Here is a 27,083-nt window from a genome sequence, read left to right on the forward strand (position 1 = left end):
GATATGTGATATCCTCCTGTTTTGGTTAAGCCTGATCTGGTGGTTTTGTGTTTCTGAGACTTTAGGGTTTAGAATCTAACCGTAAATGATTAGTTTAGGGTTTCTGCTTTCGAGGTCACTAGTTTTGAGACATGGAAATTCATATCTTGACTGTACGGTAGCTATCAACCCTATAATGCATCTACATTAGATCGAATGAGTATAAGTATGATTTAGGGAAATTGCAGATATATTATGTCCTCTGGATTAAATCTGATCTGGTTCTTGAGTTTCTGAGAGTTTAGGGTTTAGAATCTAAAAGAAATGATTAGGTTTAGAATTTCTACTATCGAGCTCACTAGTTTTGGGACAAGTAAAATCCTAGCTTGACTATACGCGTAACAATCAACGCTTGAATGCGTCTATATTGGATCGAACGACCTAGATTCTTTTATTCCTTTGGAAATCAAGGTATCTGATTATGAAAGACAACCATCTATGTGATTGACCAACCTCTCTAAGAATTGAATTGATTTGCAGACTGCTAGGTCCAATCTACAGGATTATTTCGTTTCCTGGATATCACGACCCTTCTTTGTTTCTAGTTGTCTATCTCCTCGATTTCTCATTAGTCATTACCCAAAACCATGAGCTACACCCCCACCAAAGCAATGGAAAACTTCACCACATTCTTGTTCTCCTCTCCTTTTGATTTGAGACTCTGAGTCCCTGGTTGGAACTACCTACCTGAGTGATGATATATTTAGCATATAGTGTCTTGAATGATTTTTATCTATAAGCTGTAAATCAGCTACCGCCTAATAGTGTCTTTGAGCTTTGTTCATTTTGAGAATGGCTTTGGTTGCCCCATTCCCCAAACCATTGCTCTTTGGCATGAGATGTTGTATCTTTCGTCCTTGCCCCTTTCTATGTATCTGTTGCTTGTCGTTTGTAATCGATTATTGGGACGAATTATTCCTGTTTTTTCAAGAAAATGCTCTCATGTTTGCTAAATCACATCGTGAATGTACGTTTCATTTTGTTTTTCTGATTGTTCTGACTATACAACATGGGATTTTTCTTGTATCCGTTGTTTTTGTGAGATCATTATTTTGATGTTAATGATGTTCAACAAATCAGCTTTCATATTTGTAAATATATTCCAGTCCCCTCGGCAATGAGAAATAGAGAATACATCTGCCTTAAAATGACATTCTTCAATGTAGTCACTCCAGATCATATCCTTTAGAAAGTCTAATTATGCGTCAATTGATGAAGAAAGGGTAGAGATTGTCGGATGGATTCTTGTCCGTAAGGTTCAAATTAGATCATAATGGCAGTTTGGCAAAAATGACCCGTTCGAGTTCGAGCTTAGAAAGTTGAAACTGGATTTTTTGATAAGTGGGTATGATTTTTGGAATTCTGGAATGATTTCATTTATGTATTCTTTAACAACCATCATCTCTTGAAATGATGCTATTTTCTTATTGGCTTGTTGGTTGAAATTTCAGATGGGCATGGGGATACATAGGAAGTTACCAAGTTAGGAACCAAAAACCCAAATAAAAATCGGCAGAAATAATTCAAAGATATAAATTTAGACTTCAGAGTATCATTTGTATAATTGTACCCACAAATGTATCGTTTAATAACAAGGTAAATTATGACCTATGGGGGGCGTTTCACCTAACTGCCGAATCTCCATTTTTCTGGTCCGAGGGGATTTATGGAGTTTATCCTTAATAAGGAGGGTGTTTGGTTTCCGTTACATTTGTTCAGTAAATGTTTATTGGTGGTGCCACATTGGTGCCATTTCAGCATTTTTTCTTTTGCTCTTCTGCATGCATCTAAGATGTAAAAAGTGAATTTTGGTTTTTATGCATACCAGTCGTTTGTGAAAGTTATTTTTTAAAGCTTTCACAAACAGCCAGGCGTTTATTCACTGTTATGATGATGTGGCACCTAATGGTGTCTAGTGGTATTTAGTTGTCATAAATGATTATAATTATTGCATTTCTCGATTTTATAAATGTTTATTCAATAAATATAAATGGAATCAAACACATATAAATGTTATTATTTAATTATTTTCCTGCCATTGGGAAATTCTTGCTGTTTGGATGGTGAATTCGAACAAAGGCCTCCCAAAGACCAAGTCCCAAGTCCCAGAGAGGAGACGACACCAAAGTTGTAAACAATTCGGGCCAAGTGGTGTCGGAGATGTGGTTTTGACAATCGTCTGACTCTGACCTCCACCAATCCACCCGAGACTCCGAGAGTGAACTTGAAGAAACAAGCAACTTTGTCCTCCTGTGCTTTAGCAAGCTGCAACCAAAGCGGGCATACGGGAGGGAGCCAAATGACCTGAATCAAACCAATTATCCCATTCATGAAACTCGTATACCATCGAACTTCAAATTTGGTTTTGACACCGGCACCTCCAGCTCCGATAATTTGCCACAGCCGAGTGGCAAGTTTTGAGGAAGCAAGGTTCCGTTTCCACAGAATTGCAACTTGCACGGTTTAAGCCTTTATGCAGGATGTGTATAATTAGCTGTAAAAATAAATTACACATCCCATATCTGAATTCATCAAAGAGTTTTGTGGCTCCTGTTGCTGTACCGGGAACCAATCACCTGACCGGTTCTGTTTTACCCTAAAACTGCTATTTAGCAAAAAACTGTTGATTTAAGTCAGTAAACCACTGACCCAGGTGGTTGAACCATCAAACTGTTCGACCTGGGAACAGTTTTTGGCCATTTTTCTTTTTTTTTCTTTATTTTTTTGTCAGAGCAGGTCACCCATTCGGACAGGATGATTGGACCGTTTAACCCAGGAGCCGGACCCAGAATGGTTCCCTGTCTGGTTCGGTTTAAAACCTTGTATTAAACCATGTCTATGACCCACTCGAAGTCGGACATGACCAATGAGGTCAGGTTAACAGAGAGAGAGAGAGAGAGAGCGCACCAAAAGATGCAATCAAGTCTGCAGTCAATTGCTCTGACTGTAGTAACCTGTTACATATGACTACAAATGTAAGCATATTTGACATCGTTACTTGACTTCTAACACAAATGATAAACAAAATAAAGTTGACATACAGAATCTGTATTACATATGACTAACAACTGTATCTCGCAATCGTGGTTGCATGTTTCGGCTCATCCTTCTTTGGCCAGCTTTCCTTCAACCTGCAGACCTGGATCGGCCGCTCGATCTTATACCCTCCAGCAGCTTCTTTCTCCAATAACAAACAGTAAGACTTGAAAGTCTCCACTGTAACGTGGAGTCTGAAATCCAAAGTAAATAGGAACTTCATCTCCAACCTGTTCATCTCTGCAAGACTTACTCCTCCCACTTTGGCATAATAGGCATTGTTGAAGAATCTGCAGTTTCCGCAATGGTATGCTATGGTTCAGACCAAAGGAAAACCAAAACCAACATAAAGGACTCTCTAACAAGTAGTTTTACAAAACTAGATTCTGATACTTTAAATTTGCAAACATTGTCCCACTAAATCCCAGGACAAGAGGCCTTTTACAGATTAACCACTGCTTCAGAAGTAAAAACCCTACTGATGCCATATATCAGCTAACCACAGAAAACCTCCTATCCGGCTATCCCTAATAAAATATTCTATGCAGTACAGTATAGACAACCAATGAACAGAATATTTTCGAGGTTGAAGCTTATTCTTCCTGATCAAGGTCTTCTTTTCTCGACCATTTGCAATATTTGAGAATTCTGTGTTCTGCAATGTAATGCCCATGATGTATATTATATTACTTGGAAATACAAAGAAGGATATAGAGTTTTAACATCTATAAATTTAATTTCTGGATGAGAAGACAGTTGCATCTGGTCTGAAATTCATACTATTTGATCCCAAAAGTGTCTTGATGAGAACCTATCGAGAAATTTCACTGATTTCTCATTCCACAAATTGGAGACATATTTTTGAAGCTTAGGCTCTGGAATGGATGATGCATTTTGGATAAATTTTAATTGAATGGCTAACCTGTATCTCCAAGAGACATTTAAGTATTCTCTATTAGCATTTTTTTTTATGAGTATTATTCTCTATTAGCATTCACTGCCATACTAATGACAGAATTTTAAGGTTTTAACATTCCAAAAGTTTGTTTTTAACAGAATCTATCCTACATATGCTGAATAGCAGATATTATACTACTGATCAACACCTTTTATGAACGAACAAATTAGTTTACCCATCCAAAACCAATTAAAAATTAAATGAGTGCCATACAAATGCAATAGAAAATCAAAGCTACTTAGAATTTAAAATTGCTGGAGACCCTCGGAATGCATCCTAATTGAAGTCATGGCAATGATTTTACATGCCACTTTAAGGAATCAACAGCATCAAAATGAAAAAACCTTTCAATTTGTCTTCCCTTGTACAAATTATCTTGAGCTGATGCAATGGGTATTTGAAAAATTTTAACCAACCACAAACAATGGCACAAATTTCATAAGGTCCAATGGGAATTTATAGACCTATAATACTCAATGAAGCTGACTATCACATTTATGGGCTGTGACCATGAAGCAAAGCAACTCTAATACAAGGGAAAAATGGCACATTGTCAACAAACTAAGTAGGAGAAGGTATTAACTTGTACTCTCTGTATATTGAGTTGCACTGATAAGTGATAACACAGATGATGGTATCATATATTTAGTATTCAGCTTTACTACATAACCCTATCATATCTATTTCTAGAAGCTTAGTTTGGAAGGAGTACAAATACTAATGCGTACAGTGTAAATACATACAAAATAATACAAAATACAAGGTTTTGCACTCTACAAGTTTGTATTTGTACTGCCTCCAAACTGAGACAGAATTACATATTTGCTGACATGTCGAATCAAACAGTACAACCACATTGGTTTTCCAGGTTCCTGACACCTCTACCCATGTATGACACTGATTTCTGGACACCTCTGTATTTTATAGGATCACTAACTCCAGTTATGAATCTTATGATACAGACAAATTAAATCATCTATCACTGCTTTATTGGGGCACAGGCCGAGAGTGAAACTTTATTTTCTTCCAGTCACCAAGTTCTTAATCATAGGCCTTAATAGATCCCAAGATTATGAACTCTGTGGTCCTTCAACCCATAACCCATTTTTTGGGTTATATCCAATTAAAGTCCTCCAGAAAGTTTCTACATATTACAGTAGGATCCTTCGAGGACAAATATGCATGTGTCACATCATTTGTTTTTCTTTTCCCCTATTTGGTCCATGTGTATGACAATTCAACTACAAAATAGTTAGCTGGTGGGGGAGGGGGTATCTGTCTGTCTAGTGAGAGCATTACTACTTACGCATCATCAAGGAATTTTGCTGCCACCATTACACTAGTGATTAGAAGCCGGTGAACATTGAGGGAAGTGAGATAAATATCTGTGCGTTGGAGAAATCTATCCATGTATATATATGCAACAACAAAACAGGATGGGCTGCAGCTTGAGTACTTGAAGATGCGATCAATGTATTGATGAATACTCAGGGTGGGTGCTCTTAAGCCATGAAAAACTGTAACCACATCTTTCTTTTTCATGGAATCCAATAACTTTTCATTCTTTTGAACGGATCTCTCAAGAAGTGAAGACAGGAGAGACAATAATCGGTGGGTTCCTGTAACTCCTTTGCCCGATTCAGTCACACCCAGAGCTAAATAGAGCTCTGAGTCTACAGTCTCAGAACCAAGTGTTAACTTTTCCATGTCAAAACTGCACCGCAATAGATACAAAGAAATAAACTGCTGATTATATTGAATTATTCATGAAAAAAAGACAACATTAGAATAAATCCCATTGAAACTACTTGAGTATTAAAACCTATCATGAAAGAGTAATGATGATGATTTCAGGTTTGAAGTCAAAATAATGTCTCCTACTTCACTCAATTTCAGTTACAACCATGGATTTACTTTATTTTTTAATTATTATTATAAGGGAAAGTAACAATCAACTCTACTCTTTCTTTCAGATAATTTAACCATGGATCTTGCACATGTAATTTTAGAGTGAAACAGAACTCTGTCTAGATAGGGCATGAATATTTATTTGCTTGCTATAATTTATTGGTTTATGAGTTGTCACTGAACAAAGCCCTCCTGGAGTTTCATATTGCATTGACAAAGACAAAAGCTAAGTGTATAAGATAAAAAAGAAAGATAATTATGAATAAAAGAACTAATAAAAAATTATATTGATAATATCAAGGAGAAAAGGGAATCTTTTATAATATGTAGAAAACATTAACAAAATGAAAATCCAGTCTGGTCGCAATGTCCATCCACTAGAAGTACAGAAGACTAGAATTTCCAAAACCTTTTGTTTTGTTTTTTAGGATTTTCTCTTTTTTTTTTTATCTCCATCTATAACTTATTCTAGACTTGGAAACAGCCTCCCCAGACCCCACATTGGCAGGAGACCCTGGCCTGCCCTAAAAAAATCTATAAATTATTCTGGAAGCAGAACCACACATTGTCGCCGGGGGCAAGCAGTTGTTACTTGAGAGAAAACAATGGGTTTGAGGAAGAAATGTTAGAAAGAAAGGAGACAAGAAAGATGTGATGAGATATTCCTCATTATACAGTAGTAATTCAGATAGCATTCTGATGTTTTGATAACATGAAAAAAGAAGTATTTGTGGTAAGTTCAACCAAAAAGAAGGTTAAGAGAGCTTGAAATCTAAAGCAGCAAATGTTACAGGTTAAAAGGAATTTTCTTTATCTCAAGATAGCTGTAATATGCAAGGCAGAGACGCCTCCTATAGGCCATGGGCCAAATGGCTCATGTGACTTTTGGTGGTTATTTAGCAAGCACACAGATACATTGACAGAAAAATTCTCTGGGATAATTGGAGACCCGAAGAAGATCCCCTTTTCAATTTAATCTTGCATGGTATTCACTAAACTAGCAAGGATAGAAGCACCAGATGGAAATTACGAGTAAAAGAACATCTACTGGGTAGTCTATGTTTAGTGAAGTAAAACAACAGGGAGTAGCAGAATCTTGAACGTTCGGCAGAGAAACCAAACTTCCTAGCGTTGGAAATTTGGAAGGCTTGTTTTACCATTGGCACCACAAATCTTTTCTTTTCCCATCCTTACTTTCATTAATTGGTTGTTTATACATTTCTTCAGCTCTGTTATTTGTACTTCTGTTCAATTCTGATCTGATGCTACTTGCTTTACTTCTTAGAAACGGAAAAAAGTGAAAAAAGAAAATCTATAAACCAACCGCACAATTCCATGTGCGGACTGTTGAACTTTTTGCTAATAAACTTATTTCCAAATTGAAGCTAATTCATGGTCGTTCCAAGAAATCCTGCATATCCATTAAAGCCTAAAAGACAATTTCCAGAAAGAAAACATACTATTGCAACAAGTTTCCATAAGTAAAAAACGTGGAGCAATGACAGTTTAAGCTCCAGCGCTAAACAAGGTAATTAAACAAATAAACAATTAAGAACAATGGAAAAACAGAATCGCCCAGAAAAAATACGATGGTAGGAAAGGATATAGAAATGAGCAAATAATAAAAGTCCACTGAAACATATAAACAGCAAGCATTTCAGCTAACAAAAGGCAACTCCAATCTCAACGCAAGCACATCAATGTAAAAGGAAGAAGAAAAACAGATCAGAGCACAGCCCACACATGGAACAGAACATAACCACAGTCCAGAGGTGGGAAATTATCAAATTAGGAAACAAATCCAAAACCCCTAATACCAAAAAGATATCAAATCCAAAGATTTCAACCGCATTGCAAAGAAAACGTGAAAGAGAAGGTCTTACAGCTTCTTGAGAGATCTCTAAAACCTCTGTTTCTCTACATGAGGGTCAGAGACAAAGAAGAGAGAAAGGGGGGAGAGAGCTTTTGACCCACAAAAAAACACAGAGTTCTCAACATCTCACTTTATTCGTTTCTGCGTTTTTAAAAAGTTAAAAACTCTGGTTAGAAGAGGGTTGATTTGTTTCACACGGAAGCTGGTGTCGGCGGTTCCATCCATCTGTTTGTTAAAATAGGTGAAGCAATTAAACAAACCTTTTCATCTTTCGGAGAAGGCGGGACCTACACAGCTGCTGCTGCACAGAGAGAGAGAGAGAGTGCATACTCAACTACTCAGCTTCACAGACCTCACTGATTTTGCGCCTCAGACTCAGGTGTACTTCGTAGACTGAGCACTCACGGCGTACTCTAGCGCATTGCTCCTCATAGAACCCCCGACCTACGCCGTAAGTTAAGTACGTATCACGAGTGCAAAGACAAAAAATCGGAAGCCACCTCATACTCACCTCACGGGTGGTGCTCTCTATTGTCTGTTTGGTGCTCGGTTCCAGTTGGACAATGATTGGGGGGCCAGAATTTCACTCATTATTTTTAATTAAAATTCCCGGTTTCAATAATGCCCTTCTTAATCTCATGAAATTACTGATTTATCCTCGGCCTGGATTGTAGATCACACATCATATTAGTAGTTTCGGTCAAAAGATGGAAATAGAAACACGAGATTTTTTACCTTCAAATCAATCACAGAAAAGATGAAACAATGGTTACAAATCCTTAGAAATCACACTTTACTAATCAATGGCCAAGAGGAGGAATTTAACCCTAATCTCTTGGAGGGCTTAATCTCTCCCCTCATCTCTGATGAAGAAAAAGCAAATCTATGCTAGTGCTTGATGAAATTGAAGTGAAAGCAGCCCTCTTTGAAACCAACCCCCATAAATTTCTAGAACCAGATGGATTCGCCCCTTACTTCTTTTAGAAATACTGGCAAATCTTTGGTGTAGATCGTACAAGATTAATTCACAACTTTTTCAACAGTGAATTCTTGCTCAAGGAATTGAATCATACTTATTTGGTATTCACTCCTAAAAAAGGTGGGAGCTGAATCTGTAGATCATTACCGTCCTATTAGATTTTGTAATGTCATCTACATGATAATTGCTAAAGTCCTGGCAAATAAGTTGAAGCCTCTCTTGCCAAAATCAATCTCTCCAAATTAGGGCAGCATACATAAAAAAGGAGGAAACATTTTTAATAATGTTAATCCATAAATTGAAGCATCAGAAAGGGAAACAGAAATGGACTGTGTTAAAAATTGATAATGACAATGGCCTTTAATAGGATGGGGTGGAGCTTTTTAATTGAAACTCTCAGAAAACTGGGCTTTTTGAAAAAATGGTGTAACTTAATAAGTTGATGTATTTCTACAGCTTCTTTCTCAATTAAACTAAATGGCAACTCTTTTCATTATAGAAATGCAGGTTCTCTCCAAACTTCTTAAAAGAGAAGAATTTGAAGGTAGATTTCAAGGGATTAAACTTGCCAGAAATTCTCAGCCCCTCACTCACTTGTTATTTGCAGATGGCTGTTTCCTAGTTTGCAAGGTGTCTCTAGATTCTCTTCAGGCAGTCAAGCAGGCACCAACTCTTTTCAAGAACATTGCTAGTCAATAGATCAACTACAATAAATCTAGCTTATCTTCAGCAAGAATGTTCACAGAACCCACCAAAAGATTCTTTACAGATTTATGGGCATGAAGATCATGAACTTTAGTGGAAAGTACAAGGCTCTTGGATTGATGAAGAAAGAAACAAAAGTAAGCCTTACAAAGAAGTTCTTACAAAAGTGGAGAACAAACTTGAAACTTGGAAAGCCAAGGTGCTATCACAAGCTAGCCAGACACAATGTTATAGCCAGTAATTCAAAGTATTCCAGCCTATTTGGTGCTCACAAGTATACTACCTAAGAAAGTTCTACAGAAACTTGAAGAAATGCAGAGGAACTTTTGGTGGCAAGGAGATAAAGAGAAAAGTTTGGGCCACAACATTTCATGGAGAAAAATTTGTAGGCCAAAAAACATAGGTGGTTTGGGACTGAAATTAATGGAACCCATGAATTAAGCGTTTTTTGCAAAGTAGCTCTGGAAAAATGTTTGAAGAAGGGAAAGCAATTTGGCAAAGACAATTAAGACCAAAATATTTGAAAAACAAAAGTCTTTTTGAGGTTAAAGCAAAATAGTTCCATTCGAGGTGGTGGAGAAATATCCTAAAAGAAAGAGATCAAATATCCTCGCACCTATGTTGGAAGATAGGAAAAAGAGATAACATCAACCCTCTTATGGACCCTTGGATCCTATGGCTGCCAAATAAAAACCCCTCTTCTAGCTGGTCAAGAACATCGGACTTGGGCTGTAAAAGACCTCATTACAGAAAATTGGGAATGGGATACTCAAATCCTGCATCAACTCTTTGAACCTAGTACGGTGGAAGCAATTTGCAATATCCCTACCTCTCCTCATTAGACCGAAGACACCATGCTATGGAAAGGATCAAAGAATGGAGTTTACACAGTCCGTTCTACTTACAAAAGCTTTAATCTAGATGATGGAGAGGGAACCTCAAACATCCCTCATTCTTTGGATGGTGAGAGCTCCTTATAAATGTCAAATGTTTGGGTGGAAGATTCTGATGAACAAAGTAAAAACAAAACAAGCAACCTGGTATTCAAGACAGACTAGAGATATACATTGCTCCTTTTGCAATTATGCTCCTGAAACACAAGCTCACCTATTCTTTGAATGTAGTCTAGCAAGAGTTGTCTGGTTAGAAGCTCAAGTTGGCTTTAATCTTGATGAATTTATCTCTTCAGGATCCTTGGATTTTCTGGACTGCTGGTCTAAGAAAAACTTTAGGAACAATGTGGTCTTTAGAGGGAAAAGACCAGATTCTCTCACAGTAATTTTAAAAGCTGATGGATATGTTCTGCAAGTTGAGCCTTCTCAGCTAAATGTCACTTTGTTAGAGAGTGCAACTGATCTCACTCTCTCTGATTACTGGTTTTCTTTCTCTTCTCATTCACTAGTTGTAGTGGATGGCTCTTGGAACACTGACACCCGCACAGTTTCTACAGGACTTTATCTATTATGTTATACACACAATGTTTGCATTGCAGAAGGACTACACAATGTCATGCCAATGAAGCCTTAGAAGCTGAACTCTGGTCTGTGGGCAATCATTAGAGTAGAGGCTCAAGGAAACTAGCTCTTTTGGGGATTCGTAAAGCAACTCTAACTTCTTATGCTAAAGACATTTTGATGCAGTTAAAAGAAGCCACAAGAAGCATTAGATGGAATGGCCATGCACTCCTGGATCATATGGATTATCTCCCCCCTCTTTTTAAGACATAAATCTGCTATATGCCTGTAGGAATGATGTTACTGAGGCTGTGTTTGGTTGTAATACAAATTTATTTGAACTTGTATAAATGCATGAGAATGCAAATTCTTATTTAATTTTGTTTTGGATTTTACTTTATTCTGTTTTATGTCTTGATTTATTAAATTTGTACTACAATCAAACAAAATAAGCTAAAACTTGAAACAAAAATAAATCAGAATTTATACTCAAATTATTTGTATTGTTACAAATTCATTTGCACTGCAACCAAACACAGCCTAAGGCACATGATATAGCTAAGAAAGCGAATATAAATAGAACTTAATTTTTTATTCGAAACCACCCCCCTTAAGATCATCCTCTCAATTCTGTGAAAGGGGCCTCCTTTTGTATATTTGATGTTTCTAGTGGACCCTTCTACTAAAAGAATCAATGAGAATCTATTGCGTTATTTGGGCGCATCTCATTTTTATATTCCGGGAATATCCTAATTAAAAAGACAGAAAAACCCTCTGTGTCTTTTATCAAAGTTGGAACGTGCCCAAATCATTTCTCTTGATAAATTGGAATTTTCAATTTCATGATTCTAATCCAATGGTAGGCAGACAGAAGTGAGGGCCATTAATCTCATTGAATCACTTCCCTCGTTATAAAAAGAGATTAAGTTTTCTAATCAAATCAGCCCGAGCACAAATCATCATACTAAAATGAGATACAATTAATGTATGTATGGTTGATCTACCTTAGTACCTCAGCGGCTTGTTTGGTGACATAGATAGCAGGTGAAGCTTCACCGACGTCAAAAGGAAATAAAGCAATTTGGATTTTGTCGGGGACTCATAATTGGTGGGTACAAAAGAGCTGTTGCCTTGTTGTAACTTGGGTGACGGGATCTGCTCCTCACAAATGGGCGCCTCACATGTACATCCACCGTGCATGGAACATCTCCCGTGAATAATAATAAATAAGTATGGGAGAGGTTCCCAATACATGATAGGATGTGCGTGTGAGGAGAAGATTTGGTCTCATAACTTGGTGGTGGCCTCTTTACTAAGTGGAGGAGCGAATGTCTATGTCAGCTATCCACCTATCTATTCATGATACATTATTTGTCACTTTCGGTCCAGTCCAACCATAGAGAGAGAATATACCTTATAAAAAAGCCTTGATCAGTAGTATATAACTTATTAGCAGGGACCCATACTATGTACAAGTTTTGTTAAGTAAAAGTTAAATAATACAAATACATAAGAATATATAATAATTTTATATTCTAATTTTTAATAATTAATTCGGTCGAATTCGACCTAAATTGGTCAATTTTCTAATATTTCTTATTAACTTTGGTTTAACCATTTTTCAATCCGACTAAATTAAATCAGTTTCAATTTGACCACTTATAAATTGTGAAGAGATCTTCAGATAAATAAATGCCTTTCTCTCCATCCACTTAAATTCCATATTTTATATTTATTGTCCAATCAAATTTATATACACTTGTTTTTTCCTTTGTTTCAAGCCTGATGGTTTTTCGATAGAGACCATAACAATGGCAAGAAGTGGAAAAGGAATTTGGACCAAATTCGTGGGTTTCAAATGATACCTTGCCCATGAAATTCAAAATCCAAGAAATTAGCTTTTGAATGAATTTGGCCCTAGCAATAGCAGCTCAACTCAAAACTATGATAGCAATTGGAACTCCCTGTCCGGACCAGCACGCATGGACGCAAGGTTTTTTGATCATTTGGAACCCTATATCAGATGGCTACAGGAATCCTTTTCGTCGGTGAGGAAGCAAGGATTTACACTTTTAATATTTTCCTTTATAAGATCTTTAGTGGTTTAAAACGTGTCCAATCGATCCATTTCAAGTTTTCTTCAAGCACTACGAGATTCCTTTATCATCTCAATTCTCAAACCCAATACTGAGAAAAGGAAGAAAGAGGAGAATCTAATTCCCGATTTTCGGAATGTCTTGGGATCATATGCTCGTTTATTGAACGAATATGCTAAATGGTCCATTCTATCCAAAAGAAAAGAGACGGCCATGAAAAAAGTAGTCACCTTTTATGGAAATCATCACTTCGGCAGGGAGAGGTTAAGGGTGCAAATGGCATGATCGATTTAATCCGAGATCTGATCCAATATGGTTTGTATTTGGATCACCTCTATATATTATATAATATTTATATATAAAATATAAAACATAATATAAAATAATATACTACTCATCGGGCAAGTTATTAGGGCTAGGTTAAGGGGCGGGGTGGACAAATAACACCCTTACTCCATCCTTGGTCATCAGAGTTTAGGGTTTCCGCCAACTGGGCAGGTTAGATTGCCACCTCTATCCAATCTCTTCTTAGTTTAAATGCAGTGTTTTTGGTCAAACCAGTGAACTGGTGACAGACAAACTCATTGGGTTATTGTTTTACAATTTTGGTTGTTTTTATAGGACAAATTGCTCAGTTGAGCTTCTAGGCCTGGGGTGTCAATAAGGCATATAGAATTGAACCAGTCTTAATTTAATGGTCCAAAATATTTATATGATTGGATTGGACTTATTCATTTATAACGAATTTATATTGGATTGGGCGAGATTGAACCAATATTTGATCCATTGACCGAAGGTAAGATTATGAGTGTCAGTGAACCAGATTTAGACTGGACCCAATCTAAAGAAAAACAATTTAAACAGATTGAACAGTCTATACGTTGAATTGGACTAGTCCAGATTCTACAATAATCCAAATCAATCATCGGATTGGATTATATTGGTTGGAACTTAAAAAAGACCACTCGACTGAAATGAATTCACTTTGGTTCCTACCCTTGCACGCAATGTTTTCAAAACTGGACCTGATTGAACGGCCGGATCGAAAAAACCAGGAACCAGTCAGGTCTCTGGTTCTGGTTATATTGTAAATCGAAAGTTTTCAAAACCCAATTGAAAAGGTCAAAGAACCATTGACTTGGGCGGTCAAACTGTTAAACCATTCGACATGGGCAGTAGTTCGCAAGTTACATTTTTTTATTTTCCTTGTATTTAAAAAATAAAAACAAAAAATCCACCTGAGTCCCGACTCCCAAACAAAATCATTAGGGCTAGGGTTTGAACAAAAATCGTCTTTGTTGTTCCCTTCCTAGCTCTCAGCCACTTGGTAACCTCCGATGACCTGTGACTGCTAGGGATGCAAACGGATCAGATCATATTCAAATGCAATCCAACACTGTTCATGTCAGATCCAATCCGATTCTATTTGATAGGACTCAAATCGAATTCGAATCCTATCGGTAAGTTGGATCTTTGGATCTAATCCGATCTGACTTGTTTTCTTTAAAAAATAATAAATTATTAAAAGAAAAATAAAATATACTAATTTAAATAAAGTAAAAACAAAAGTACAAATATTTTTTACTTATTTTCATCATATATACATGTTTTTTGTAAAAATAAATAAATAATATAACAAATTTATAAAAGATAATATAAAAATATATTTATAAATAAATAAATAACATATATATGTATTATATATATTTATATTTATAAGTATATATATATTGGATTGGATCTTCTCGGATTGGATAAGGGGTGATCCAAATTCGACCAAATAGGATTGGATCTCAGATCAGATCATGATGCGATCCATTTGCACCCCTAGCGGTGGCCATGACCTATGGTGAAGTACGGTGGTGGCGATTGAGGCTTCATCTATGGTGACCTACGGTGTAGGATTTGCAGCGGCAAATAATTCTATCTTTCTGCTCCTCAATTGGAGTTGTAGCGGCAATCACCAACGACCAAACTACAATCCACCAGTGGCGATTTCCCCACTTTGTGAGCCCAACATCGTCACACCCCCATTGCCGACACAATGAAACCATGAAAGTATAAAATGCTTCATAGTTCATAGGCTTTGATTTGCTTAAATTAATTCATAGGGGTGCAAATGGATCAGATCATGATTTGATTTGATCTAGGATCTGATCATATTTGGTCGAATTCGGACACCCCTATTTGGATCGGATTATAGGATCTGATCAGAAACTGGATTGGATTTAGATCACCCCCTATCCGATCCGATATATTATATATTTATAAATATAAAAATATATATATATATATAATACATATATATGTATATATATGCTATTTATTTATAAATATAGTTTTTATATTATATTTTTATAAGTTTGTTATATTATTTATTTTTTAGAAAAAACATGTATATATATGATGAAAATAATTAAAAAATACTTGTATTTTTTACTTTATTTAAATTATTATATTTTATTTTTCTTTTAATAATTTATTAATTTTTAAAGAAAACAAGTTAGATTGGATCAAATCTGAAGATCCGGTTTATCAATAGGTTAAAATCGAGTCCTATCAGATCCGATAGGATCTTCGGATCTGACAGAAACAATGTTGGATCGGATTTGAATATATCTTGATTCAAATCCGATCTGATCCATTTGCATCCCTATTAATAATTCCAATCACTTCTCAAAATGCAATTTATTTGTAAATATTTTTTATTTTTAATTAATTTATCATGCCATGGGTCAAACTATTCGACCCAAACGGTTGAAACACTTGTACGAGTGTTTCCTCACACCAACCAATAAAATGATCCCATGATCAAAAGATTAAGATGGGACTTAACTTTGGAAAAAAAAAAGAAAAAAGAAAAATCAAGATTAAAGCAGACATCTAGGTTGATTTGACTTCGGATCTCCTGCCCACAAGAAATCTATCTACATCACACTATTCCCGTACATTGCGAATATCTCCAATACATAATATTATGCAGGAGGATAAGATATTCTCTATGTATGGCCGCGATGTTATGTGAATAGACATGAACAGAGTTCTTGTGGGCAAGAGATCCGACCTCGGTTTTTTTTAGGGACTCTGTTAGTCTTTAATGTTTAGATCAAGTTTAATTCTTAGTGTGGCGTGGAGTGGTGGACCACTGTTTGATGTGAGACTAGAAAAATCATCTCGTTGTTCGTGCATATAATCACCATGATTTTGGTAAGGTTCAGTTTGAAAATTGAAAGTAGAACAAAATACAAATATGTATAGTTTAAAACATATTATTTTATATGCACAGTGCAAAAATTTGTATTTTGTATTTGTTCTGTATGTATTTATATTATACATATTTATATTTGTGCTCCTTCTAAATTGAGCCAAAACAAATTGAGGGCTCAATTAAGAGCTTATCCTATTATTCTATGATTCTATCATCAATATTGAGTGGCCTTCCTTAAAGGTTTTTAGTTGGTTGTTTCTTGGCAACTTCAAAATATATGTTTTTGGAGAGGAATGCAAATTCGTTGGCAAATTCAGGTTTCTTTGTTTGGGATTCTATCCTTTTTTTGTGATTCAAAAATAAACAAAAAGTATAAATGCAAAGAGTTTTAAATTGAAAATATAATAAAAAAAAAATTGCTTGTTATTTTAGGGTACAAGACCAAGCTCCTCTGATATTTCACCTAAATAACGAAACATCTCCTAAATTTTCATATTGGACTTAGACCTCCGCTGTTACATGACATCAACACACAGACAAAAACCTCCCACCCCATTTCTGTTAGCATATGACATCATGTGTGGTTTAAGTTTCTTAAAATCCCAATTTTGCTTGGTTTTGTCTTACATGAACAAAAAACTCTTGTCAGGCATCCTTTGAATAGAGAGGTACACGCGATGTTCCCACCACCGATGCCAAACACTTACTTGATTGTCGTGGAAACTGACCCACACAAGCAAACTTGCTGGGCTGAAATAGTCATCTATTGCTTTAGACTCCTTTATATAATAAAAGCACTCGACCCAAGGTATAATTCACTTTCACAACTTCTCACTGTGAAGGTCTAATTCTCTCTTTCTAGTTTGCTCTTCCCTCCTAACTTTATGTAAGCATCAAAGTATCCACCCCGTTAACACTATGGCGCCTCTGACGTTTTTTGTGCTTAATAAGTTATTAGAGCCCTACGTCTTTCAATTTCCTCATCTCAACAGTAACAAGAATCAATGCAAAATTAGAAATACATGGGAAAATGGATGAATAAAAGCCTAAAAACTAAAATCATTTATGGGTTTTACTGATCTATTCTAGGGGTGTCAATTGGACTGGATTTGGTCCGATATGATCCAATCCAATGTAAGTCCATTATAAATGGGCCAGGTCCAATCCAATTCAATGAATGTTTTGAATCAATTTGGACCGGTCCAATTCAATGTCTGGATTGTTCAATCTGTTCAAATTCATTTTGATTTACATTGGTTTTAATCCAAACCCGATCTATTGACACATATATTCTTGTCTTATATCAATGGACCAGATATTGCTTTAATCCAACCCAATCTAATATAAATTTGTTGTGGACAGACCAGGTCCAATCCAATCTATATAATAAATATTATTGGTCCAATCCAATGTGTCTTCTTGGTCCGTCCAATCCATCCAAATTGATTTTAGACTGGATGGGGTCCAATCCAAAACCGGTCCATTGACACCCTTAATCTCTACTACCAAAAAACAGAAAAAATAATCAAAATGATTTCCCTAGAACCTGTATGTGTTTCTTGAGCGCATGTTTTTATTCTGCTTTATCATCTTATCAATGTGACCAGGCAGTTCCGCTGTCCTTCTCAAGTGGACTCCTTTACGGTTAGAATCTAATGCCTCCATGAAAAGAGTCCTAATTTTGTTTTTTTTTTGTATTTTTTTTCCCTTCTTCTTCTTATTTTCCGCATAGTTATCTGAATAAACACCTTTAAGTGAAAGGCTGGGCTATTCCTATTTTCTGTTGATTAGTTCACTTGGTCTAAAATCAGGCCCAACCCATATGCACGGCAAGCCCAGTACCCACTACATAGAGCGCCCCATCCCATATTTCAGTGCGAACCCAAAACAAGAAATAGAGTAAACCAGAAAGCCCATCCTCTCTCTATCAAGTGTCAACGTGGGAGAATGTGTCTCTGCTAAGTAAGGTCAATTTTATCAATTCTGACCATGAGAAGAAACTAACCATCAACATGCACTTGTTATATTTAAATGCTAAAACGAATTAAAACATCAAATTTTGGAAAGCTGTTGGTGGGTGGATGAAACTAACAAATTTTCTCATGAGTGAGGGATGTTACAACTTACAACTTACAACCATTTGGAAATCAGATTGGTGTAGTTTCGTTATTGGGTTGGTAGGAAAGGACATGAAGAATAAGTTTATGTACAAGATCCAAACTGTGCATGAGAGAGAGAGACAGAGATATCGTAAGGAAAAAGAAAAAAAGAAAAGGAAGAAGAGATTGTTTTTAAACTTTTAATTAAGGAAAGCATGTGAATTGGCATTTTATGGGTTGTTCTAATTCATTTGAACTGGACGCATCAAACGCCCAAATTTGTTTTTTTTTTTTTTTTTTTTTTTTTTAATGTATTGTGGAGGGAAGTTCTCTTATCTGGTTGTTACAAACTGTGTATAATGATTTTTTTTTGCATAATTAATATAATAGTTTCTTTGACTATCCAAAAAAAAAGTCATGCATGCCATTTTAAAGGAGTAGGAACTGAACTTCCATTAGTTTTCTTCTTCCTCCTCTCTACCATGAAATGTTAATCTGGCAAAATACAATCACAACCATCAGATTGGCATCTGAATTTGCAATTAGTCAACTCATCAAGAGGTGCCCCACTAATTTAATTGGGCAGTTGAGCCCATTTATATTTTACATTTTTCAACACCAAACTTCTCGATTATAAATTAAAACTTGACAGCTTTGCATGCATTATTCCTAATTTAAAGCTTATCTTAATCCAACATCTATGGCTTGGTCCGTTCTTAGCAGATCAGACTTCAGACCCTCCAACTTCTTCTTCTTCGGCCGGGTTCGACTTGGCTTAATTAGGGTTCTTGAACCCGGTTTGGGTTGGCATACATTTGGATTTGGACTTCCTCAGCATAAATGTAGACTGTGCGCCCGCCCATGCACACAGCACACGCTCTCTAGTCTCTCCTACTCCATATAAATAATAACCTTCATCAGAGAATGAGAGAAACGTTAGAAGTGGGCAGTTGAAATGTCGTCCAAGCTTTATGATCTCAGGCTTGTTTTCTTCACCATTGCTCTCATCTCCCTCTCTCTATCTCTATCCATCCTGGTGCTAACCTCAACTCTCCAGCTAAAAGATCACCCGAGTTTCACTCGCAGCATTCAGAATGCGTCTCCCGTAGGAAAATCGAATTGGGTTATTAAAATCCCCGTCGAACGACGAAAGAAACGGCACTCCACGCCGGTCGAATTCCTTGCAAAAGAATTCAAAGGAAGAATAGAGACCAAGATCGGTCTAGTAAACACAGATGAAGGAGAAGAATGGGAAGCGTTGGGTGAAACGAGTTTAGTATATTTCGACCGAGTGCCGGAACAACGGCGGTGGGAAGAATTCTTCCCTGAGTGGATTGATGAAAAGGAGAAATGGGGGTCGCCCACATGCCCTGAAATTCCTATGCCCGTATTCGGAGTGTATGATGATCAGTTCGATATCGTGGTCTCGAGCGTCCCATGTGGAAACGGCATGGGCAGAGAAGGGGCCAGAGATGTGTTCAGGCTACAGGTCAATCTGGTGGTTGCTAATTTGGTGGTGAGGAGTGGTCTAAAAAATAACGACGACGGCGGCGATCGGGCAGTGTTCGCTGTGTTTATTGGGTCGTGCGAGCCAATGTTGGAGATCTTCCGGTGTGATGATCTCGTGATGCAAGGAGACAACTTTTGGATTTACAAACCTGATTTGAGGAGACTGAAACAGAACGTTCTTATGCCAGTTGGTTCTTGCCAACTTGCTCCGCCTCTTGTCAACCAAGGTCTCTCTCTCTCTCTCTCTCTCTCCTTTATACATTTATTGTGATCTTATTCTTGCCTTGTTTCTGTTTTGTCTTTCATGGCTTACAAATATGGAAACAAAAGATACAAAAATATGAAGCTATAGCGTCTAAATTTTGAACTGCATGGATATTTTTAGGTTTCTGTCACTTTGTGATAATACCTGTTTCATTTCCAATTCTTTCGCAACACCATTTGATCGATACATTACACATAAAGCAGTAGGGATCCACATATTTTGTCAATTTCTGTATTCTGGTAATTCTGTGCCATAATCAGCCAGAACAACATCAGAAGGAACTACTGCATTTCTCTGGATCGACCCACTTTGAAGTCTACGCATCCTTTTGCTGGCTATGAGGTCAGCTGCTTGATTAACCTCTCTAATTACTTGGATTGACCATGAAGTTTCAGAATAGAAATTAAGCTATTGACGCTCAGGATCGACCCACTTTGAAGTCTACCCATCCTTTTGCTGGTTATGAGGTCAGCTGCTTGATTAACCTCTCTAATTACTTGGATTGACCATGAAGTTTCAGAATAGAAATTAAGCTATTGACGCTCAGGATCGACCCACTTTGAAGTCTACCCATCCTTTTGCTGGCTATGAGGTCAGCTGCTTGACTAACCTCTCTAATTACTTGGATTGACCATGAAGTTTCAGAATAGAAATTAAGCTATTGACGCTCAGGAATTCAAGAGGTTGAATGCATGGTTCCCATGGTTGATTGGGGTTGGTTTTGTTTGAAGGTGTTTAATGGCGTGATTATCCAAAAATTAATTAATATTGGTGGGTGTTAGAAAGTTGGTCCAAGAAATAATGCATTGATTTTGTGAAGGGCAGGTGAAGAAGCAATATAATGTTTGAGACCCTATTTCCTGTTGTTTTAATTTGCTGTTCCTGAATCCTGATCAACTTCTGATTGGCTCCCCACGGAGCGCGCTCCACATGCGCATCTCAGCGTGCATTAAGAATATTATTCCCAATTTACGGCTGGATGTTTATGTGGGGAGCCCATGCGATTTCCTATCTGTTATTCCAGTTAGAAAATCTCTAAGATCGACTCATTATGATGCTTTTGTATTCTCTTTTTCAGGTGGGCCCGGGACAGGGTGCAACTGAACCGGTCCTTATCGAAATATAATTGGGACATAAAACTTAGAACCAGAATAGAACCAATTATAAGCTGGGATAATAGGGTCTGACCCAATTAGACCCTGCTATATTATACTTAACATTTATAAATTACATATAAATAATATAACAAAAGTAGCCAATTGTTTGTATGCTGATATATAAAACAAGTGTTTTTTTAACCAAAATTATAAATTTACACTTTTCAATATAAAATATAACAAATTAAAATTACAAGAAAATTAAACGAAGAAAACTTTATATATTATTAATGACATAATCGGCTCAGGTCTTAATTGGTTGAGAATATATAGTAAAAGCCTGGTTCCAACCCAATTATAATTGAAACACAAAGCACAGAACCAGAACCAGTATAATCGGTTCAGTTCAGTTTGGTTGGGTTCTATCAGATAGACCCGACCTACCTATTGATAGCATTATTTCAAGCACGCTTGTGTGGTACAAATTCAATGATCTCAGTTACTAGTCACATGCTCTTAGCTCTTTTTAGGTATGATGGTTACGAACAACCAATTTCCAATTGCATCATTTTTTTTTTTTTTTCTAATTTTTTTGTGCAAGAGTCTAGATAGACTGTCATTGTTGCATGGGTCATCACTTTATAGGTGAATTGGATAAGATCACATGCATTATAATATTGACGCTCACCTTTCACACGATTGATATGTTTGATTTTTTCTGTTTGTTGGGTTAATTCTTTTGTTATGGTTAATGGGTTTGAATGAAATGGGAGCAGGTGAGGAAAATATCAAGTCAAGACAAGCCTACGTGACAGTCCTCCATTCTTCAGAAGCTTACGTCTGTGGTGCAATAATCTTGGCCCAGAGCATAATTCAGTCCAACTCCACCAAAGATTTGGTCCTACTTGCCGATGAAACCATAACCAAGACAAGCCGGCGGGCCCTCATGACTGCCGGATGGAAGATCAAGCAAATCAAGCGCATCCGAAGCCCCAACGCCAGGAGAAACGCCTACAACGAGTGGAACTATAGTAAGCTGAGGATATGGCAGCTTACCGAGTATGACAAGATCATCTTCATAGACTCTGATTTGGTCGCACTCAGGAACATCGATGAATTTTTCCGGTACCCCCAGTTATCGGCCGTAGGAAACGACCAGGTTCTCTTCAATTCTGGGATCATGTTGATTGAGCCGTCGGAGTGCACGTTCAGGAAGCTGATGGAGAGGAAGCAAAATGTGGTTTCGTACAATGGAGGAGACCAGGGCTTTCTGAATGAAGTGTTTACGTGGTGGCACCGGTGGCCGTCGACTCTGAATTATCTAAAAGTTTTCGAAGAGACCAAAAGTAGTGAAAGAGAGAAGCTGCCGGAGTCGCTGTACGCGATTCATTATTTGGGGTTGAAGCCATGGATGTGTTACAGGGACTACGACTGTAACTGGGATATGAGGAAACGTCGTATATTTGCGAGTGACTCGGCTCACAGAAAGTGGTGGCAAGTGTTCGACGCAATGCCGAAGAGGTTGAGACCTTACTGCAGCCTCACTAAGAAAATGGATGCAAGGATAAACAAGTGGAGAGAACGGGCGAAGAATGCTAGTTTCCCCGATGGGCACTGGAAGATCAAGGTTAAGGATCCTAGGCAACACCATTGATAGATTGATTGAAGAAGCTCGCTCTCCCCTTAATTTTTAAACTAACAGCTAACAGGCGGAATATTAATTTACTTTTCTCATGGGTAATTATTAATTAATGGTGTCTTTCTTGTAGAAAAAGAAATCCCAGACATGCATGCATATTCCATGAAGACTGATGAAATGCCAATCTTTCTTCAATAACAAACAATAGAGAAGTAGAAGAGAATGATGGGAAGTGGGAACCAAAGGAATGCTAATTTACAATCGAGTAGATCCCATCCCCATGTGAGTGAGATGTTTGTTTGTTTCTTTTTACAAATGGTGTTAAAGACCAAAACACCCTCTACATGAATCTGTTACCCTACTTGTGAGAGCATGATTAGCCTTAATTGCTAAGTTGCAACTTGCAACTAGTGGAAATGTGGGACCTACTGTGGATGTGGCAATTCTTCTCGACTCCAAATGATTAATGTCTTAAATTGTGTAAAAATTCCAGCACAAGTACATTTAGACATCAAAAGCGCATCTGGTGTAGTGGTATCATAGTACCCTCCCACGGTACTGACCGGGGTTCGATTCCCCGGATGCGCAATTTCATTTTTTTTTTTTCTGTTTTGGCCATAAAAGTTGTGATCAGCTGTGACAGATATATGCTAATGCTAGTGCTTTGAATTCAAAAAATCAAAATAGAATGGGAGATTGTCTCCACACTCCACTCCACGTTTGGGCAATTGCAAGGGTTGAATGCAACAGTGGTTGATGAAAATCTTTTCATTTGCTTTTGGACTGGTTGAAGGATGACTCAAATTTCTGCACATGAGAGATCCTCCATCTTTATATGAACTCTCGAGGCTTTGCTTGCATGCCTGCATTTAGATAGAAAATTAGAGTTAAAAGCTTTTAAGGATTTACTGTGATTGTTCCACGGTGGTCTAGTGCTTGATGAGTTCTCGTCTCCTCCCGCTGAAATATGGTCTAGTGCTTGAGATTTTTCAGCTTGATTTTGGCCGCCTTTTAATGTTTTTGTTTTTGCACATGTTTGGCATCGACGTTGCAGATGCAACACCGTTTTAAGTACCATTTTTCTGAGAAAATGGTGTCTTCTTCTTGTTTGGAAATGTTACTGCCAGGGAGGACGTTCCTGAAGCAATAGCAATGTTTTCTGTTTGGTACCAATGCTCCAGGAAAAGTTTTCAGCACTGATACCTATTATCCAGTGCCACATCATGTCCCTGTCACTGCCACCTCATGTCCCTATTGGTAGCAACAAGCTGCATCTCCAAGAAATGCCAAGTTCAGCGTTACTCCAAGTCATGCCTTCCCGATTTCCAATGCTTGGCTTGGAGCACCATTTTTTATGAAAAAAATAGTTCCAAACAAATAAGCGTTTCCTAGAGCACTGTTTTTTCCAACATGACGCTAATGCTTCGCCGTTTTTTGGAGCAACGACATCGATGCCAAATAGACGCTTTATTTGTTTTTGGAATGTCCATGTTAGCAAAAAACATAAAACATGTTTTCTGAATTCTATTACTTTGTTTTCAAAGAGAAAAATAAGTTGGCTTTATCTTAAAAGAAACAATATTATGTTTTTTGAACAATCAAAATAATGGTTTTTAAAATAAAACTATTTTATAGTATAAAAATTATATTTGTGGAACATAATATTAAATAATTAGATGAAAACATGTTTTTTGAAACCAGAAATTCAAGAGCAAGTTTTTTGTTTTAGTTTTGAAAACATAAACTCCATATATAACCAAGAACATTTTTTTTATGTTTTTTTTTTTGTTTTGAAATTTTTTATTTAGTTTTGGAATAGCAACAAGAAAAAAAAAATCGTCTTGTAGAATGGTCCCTTATGCTATGTTTGGTTTGAAGGAAAAGATAGGGAAAGGAAGGGAAAGATAGGAAAACCAATACAAGGGTTGAAAGTAGGTTGAACCAAGGTTCAAAATATCGATATGCCCGATATTCTGGTAGGGGCGTATTGGACGATATCAATACTACTTTTTTTTTTTCAAAACCAGTTCCGGGGGGGGGGGGGGGGGGGGCGATTTAAGACTCCACCCCTGAACCGGTCAAAACCCCGATACACCCATTGTAGGAGTGTATCGAGGAGATCCCAAAACAATACGTATCATCTAATACATATCGATACTTTGAACCTTGGGTTAGACGGTATAGCTCAGCAGCGTCTCAATATTGTGTTAGAGGGGAATGGTTTCTCCTTGGGTTCTCCCCCTCTTGGCTAGCCCTGTGTTTGATGAACTTTGGTGTATTGGCCTTGGGTTCTACTTTGTTTATGGAGTTTAATATCATTGTTTACCAAAAAAAGAAATAATTCACCCCATCAAACATATGCTTTGTCAAGCCAAGAACAAATTTTAAATGTCAAGATGGGATGATTATAATGGTCCCATTTGTTTTCACTTATGTGGAAAAATACGTTTATCTGGATAAATGAGGTTCAAGCATTCTTGTACAATACTTACCCTATCAAGTAGTAACTTATACTCTCCAATATCTTAAATTACTATGGGACTCAATATTTACTAATACATGGATTGTGGCATGTTTAACCAAGTTAAATACCAATAAACAAATGAGACCTAACTCGAGGGTTTCTTTGTCATTAAACTTATTTAATCGCATGTATTCATGATTTCATTTCATAATTGCATTCATTCGTAGATACATAAATACATGCATATACATTTGACCTGATCCAACTCAACCAAAATTGCCTAATGCCAACTCGGCTCAAGTTACAAGAATGAGGGGCCTTTTAGTCTTTGTAGTTAAAAAATGATTATGAATGGTAAATTATATGGACCTCCCTGTACTATGAGGTTTATGGCAAAGACCCCTTGCATTTTTTTTTGTGACAAAAACTTTCTTGTACTTTGGCCATTAGACAAAGACCCCCTCCGTTAATGTTCCATCAGTTAACTTTGAAAAAGTTTTCATCTGAATATTTAAAGTTTTTTAAATGCCTAAACTGCCCTTTTCTTTACACTTTCTACTATTCATTGTCTTTTCCACGGAAGTTCACCAAAACGCTACAGTAAAGACCTAGAAAGGCTTCAACTCTCTTAGTGTTTATTTGAGTTCTTTTAAGAATTTCATTTCTTTTTTTGTTTTTAACTTCTGTTTCATCATCTTCCCTCAGTGGCTGGATGACCTGAAGATTCATTTTGGTGCTTGGTGGTTTGATTTATAGTTTGTTAGAAGCTTGAGGTGTCAGCTCAGAAGTTAACAGTACTGAGCAGAGCACATGATATAGTTCTGTAATGGGAGCCTATTACACAGAGAAGAAATGGGTGTTCCCGCTTGTTGTGACCTCTCTAATCTTCATCTTCCTCATTACTACATCCTTCAACATGGGTCTTATATCTTCATCACACAAAATCAACTCATTCTTCTCCATCCTTCCACTGCGCATCGATCTCTTTAAACCAAACAAAGTCTGTTTATTTTGAATCAAAGCTTTCACAATTAATTAGCACCCCCACCCATTGCCCCTCCCATTCCTCGGCTAGCTTACCTCGTTTCTGGATCAAAAGGTGATTTGGAGAAGCTCTGGATCAAAAAAAGCTTTCACAATCGGCATGATTACAAAAGCTAATATGGTTGATAATACTCTTCATTCTTCTAAAGGAAAATAAGGAATGGGATTGGTCGATAAACCTCAATGCTTCAGATTATCCTCTTGTAACACAGGATAGTTTGTTTTTTGATCCGCTTTTTTTTCCTGAGTTCAATCTTTTTAGTTATCGTCTATATGCATGCAAACTCATTATTTTATTGGGTGATGGATGAGAAAATATTCTGATTCAAGCATCTTTAGGTGGTCAGATTTGTTGGGATGCATATATTCTGCACACATGTTCTACTTTGGACAGAAACCTGAATTTTCATAGAGCATACAAGTCAGCTAGGGTGGAAAGAGTGAGTTTAGTTTGTTGTTGTTCACTTTCTCCCTCAATTAAGATTTAAGGAGTGATTAACTTTGCATTTGGTTAGAAATGCCATTGATTGTTAATCCTGGACTCTACATGTCAACAAAGTCAGATGTTTTCTGGGCTTCTGAAAAGAGAGACCAATGCATTGCCAACAACAAACAAGCTATTTCACTGGTTAGTAATCTTTTGCAATTAGGGGTAGAAGAGAAACTTGTTATTACATACTGGAACTGGATCATCTATGGTCAGTTAGGTT

The 27,083-nt window shown here is 36.9% G+C and overlaps 2 protein-coding genes and 1 non-coding gene across 5 annotated transcripts; 2 read left to right on the top strand and 1 right to left on the bottom strand.

Moving 5' to 3' along the window:
* Positions 1–2,953: 2,953 nt before the first annotated feature.
* On the bottom strand, positions 2,954–8,213 carry LOC104596482 (cyclin-P3-1-like). 3 transcript variants are annotated; one of them, XM_010257663.3, is made up of 4 exons: positions 8,075–8,093; positions 7,825–7,955; positions 5,340–5,747; positions 2,954–3,365 (listed from the first exon to the last, which is right to left on the bottom strand). In XM_010257663.3, the coding sequence occupies exons 3-4, from the start codon at positions 5,738–5,740 to the stop codon at positions 3,101–3,103; spliced, it is 666 nt and encodes a 221-aa protein (XP_010255965.1). In that variant the 5' UTR covers positions 5,741–5,747; positions 7,825–7,955; positions 8,075–8,093; the 3' UTR covers positions 2,954–3,100. The 3 variants fall into 3 exon arrangements, with proteins under 3 accessions (XP_010255965.1, XP_010255963.1, XP_010255964.1); XM_010257661.3 differs by lacking the exon at positions 7,825–7,955 and having other exon boundaries at positions 8,075–8,213; XM_010257662.3 differs by lacking the exon at positions 8,075–8,093 and having other exon boundaries at positions 7,825–8,037.
* An 11,050-nt stretch (positions 8,214–19,263) lies between these two features.
* Positions 19,264–23,411, top strand: LOC104596481 (putative UDP-glucuronate:xylan alpha-glucuronosyltransferase 5). The gene is made up of 2 exons (XM_010257658.2): positions 19,264–20,091; positions 22,003–23,411. The coding sequence occupies exons 1-2, from the start codon at positions 19,311–19,313 to the stop codon at positions 22,878–22,880; spliced, it is 1,659 nt and encodes a 552-aa protein (XP_010255960.1). The 5' UTR covers positions 19,264–19,310; the 3' UTR covers positions 22,881–23,411.
* TRNAG-CCC (transfer RNA glycine (anticodon CCC)) lies at positions 23,383–23,453 on the top strand. Its single transcript has one exon. It is a non-coding gene; the product is annotated as a tRNA-Gly (tRNA).
* The last annotated feature ends 3,630 nt before the right edge of the window (positions 23,454–27,083 follow it).

The sequence above is a fragment of the Nelumbo nucifera genome, chromosome 1, assembly GCF_055504915.1.
Source record: "Nelumbo nucifera cultivar China Antique chromosome 1, China Antique-T2T, whole genome shotgun sequence".
NCBI lineage: Eukaryota > Viridiplantae > Streptophyta > Magnoliopsida > Proteales > Nelumbonaceae > Nelumbo > Nelumbo nucifera.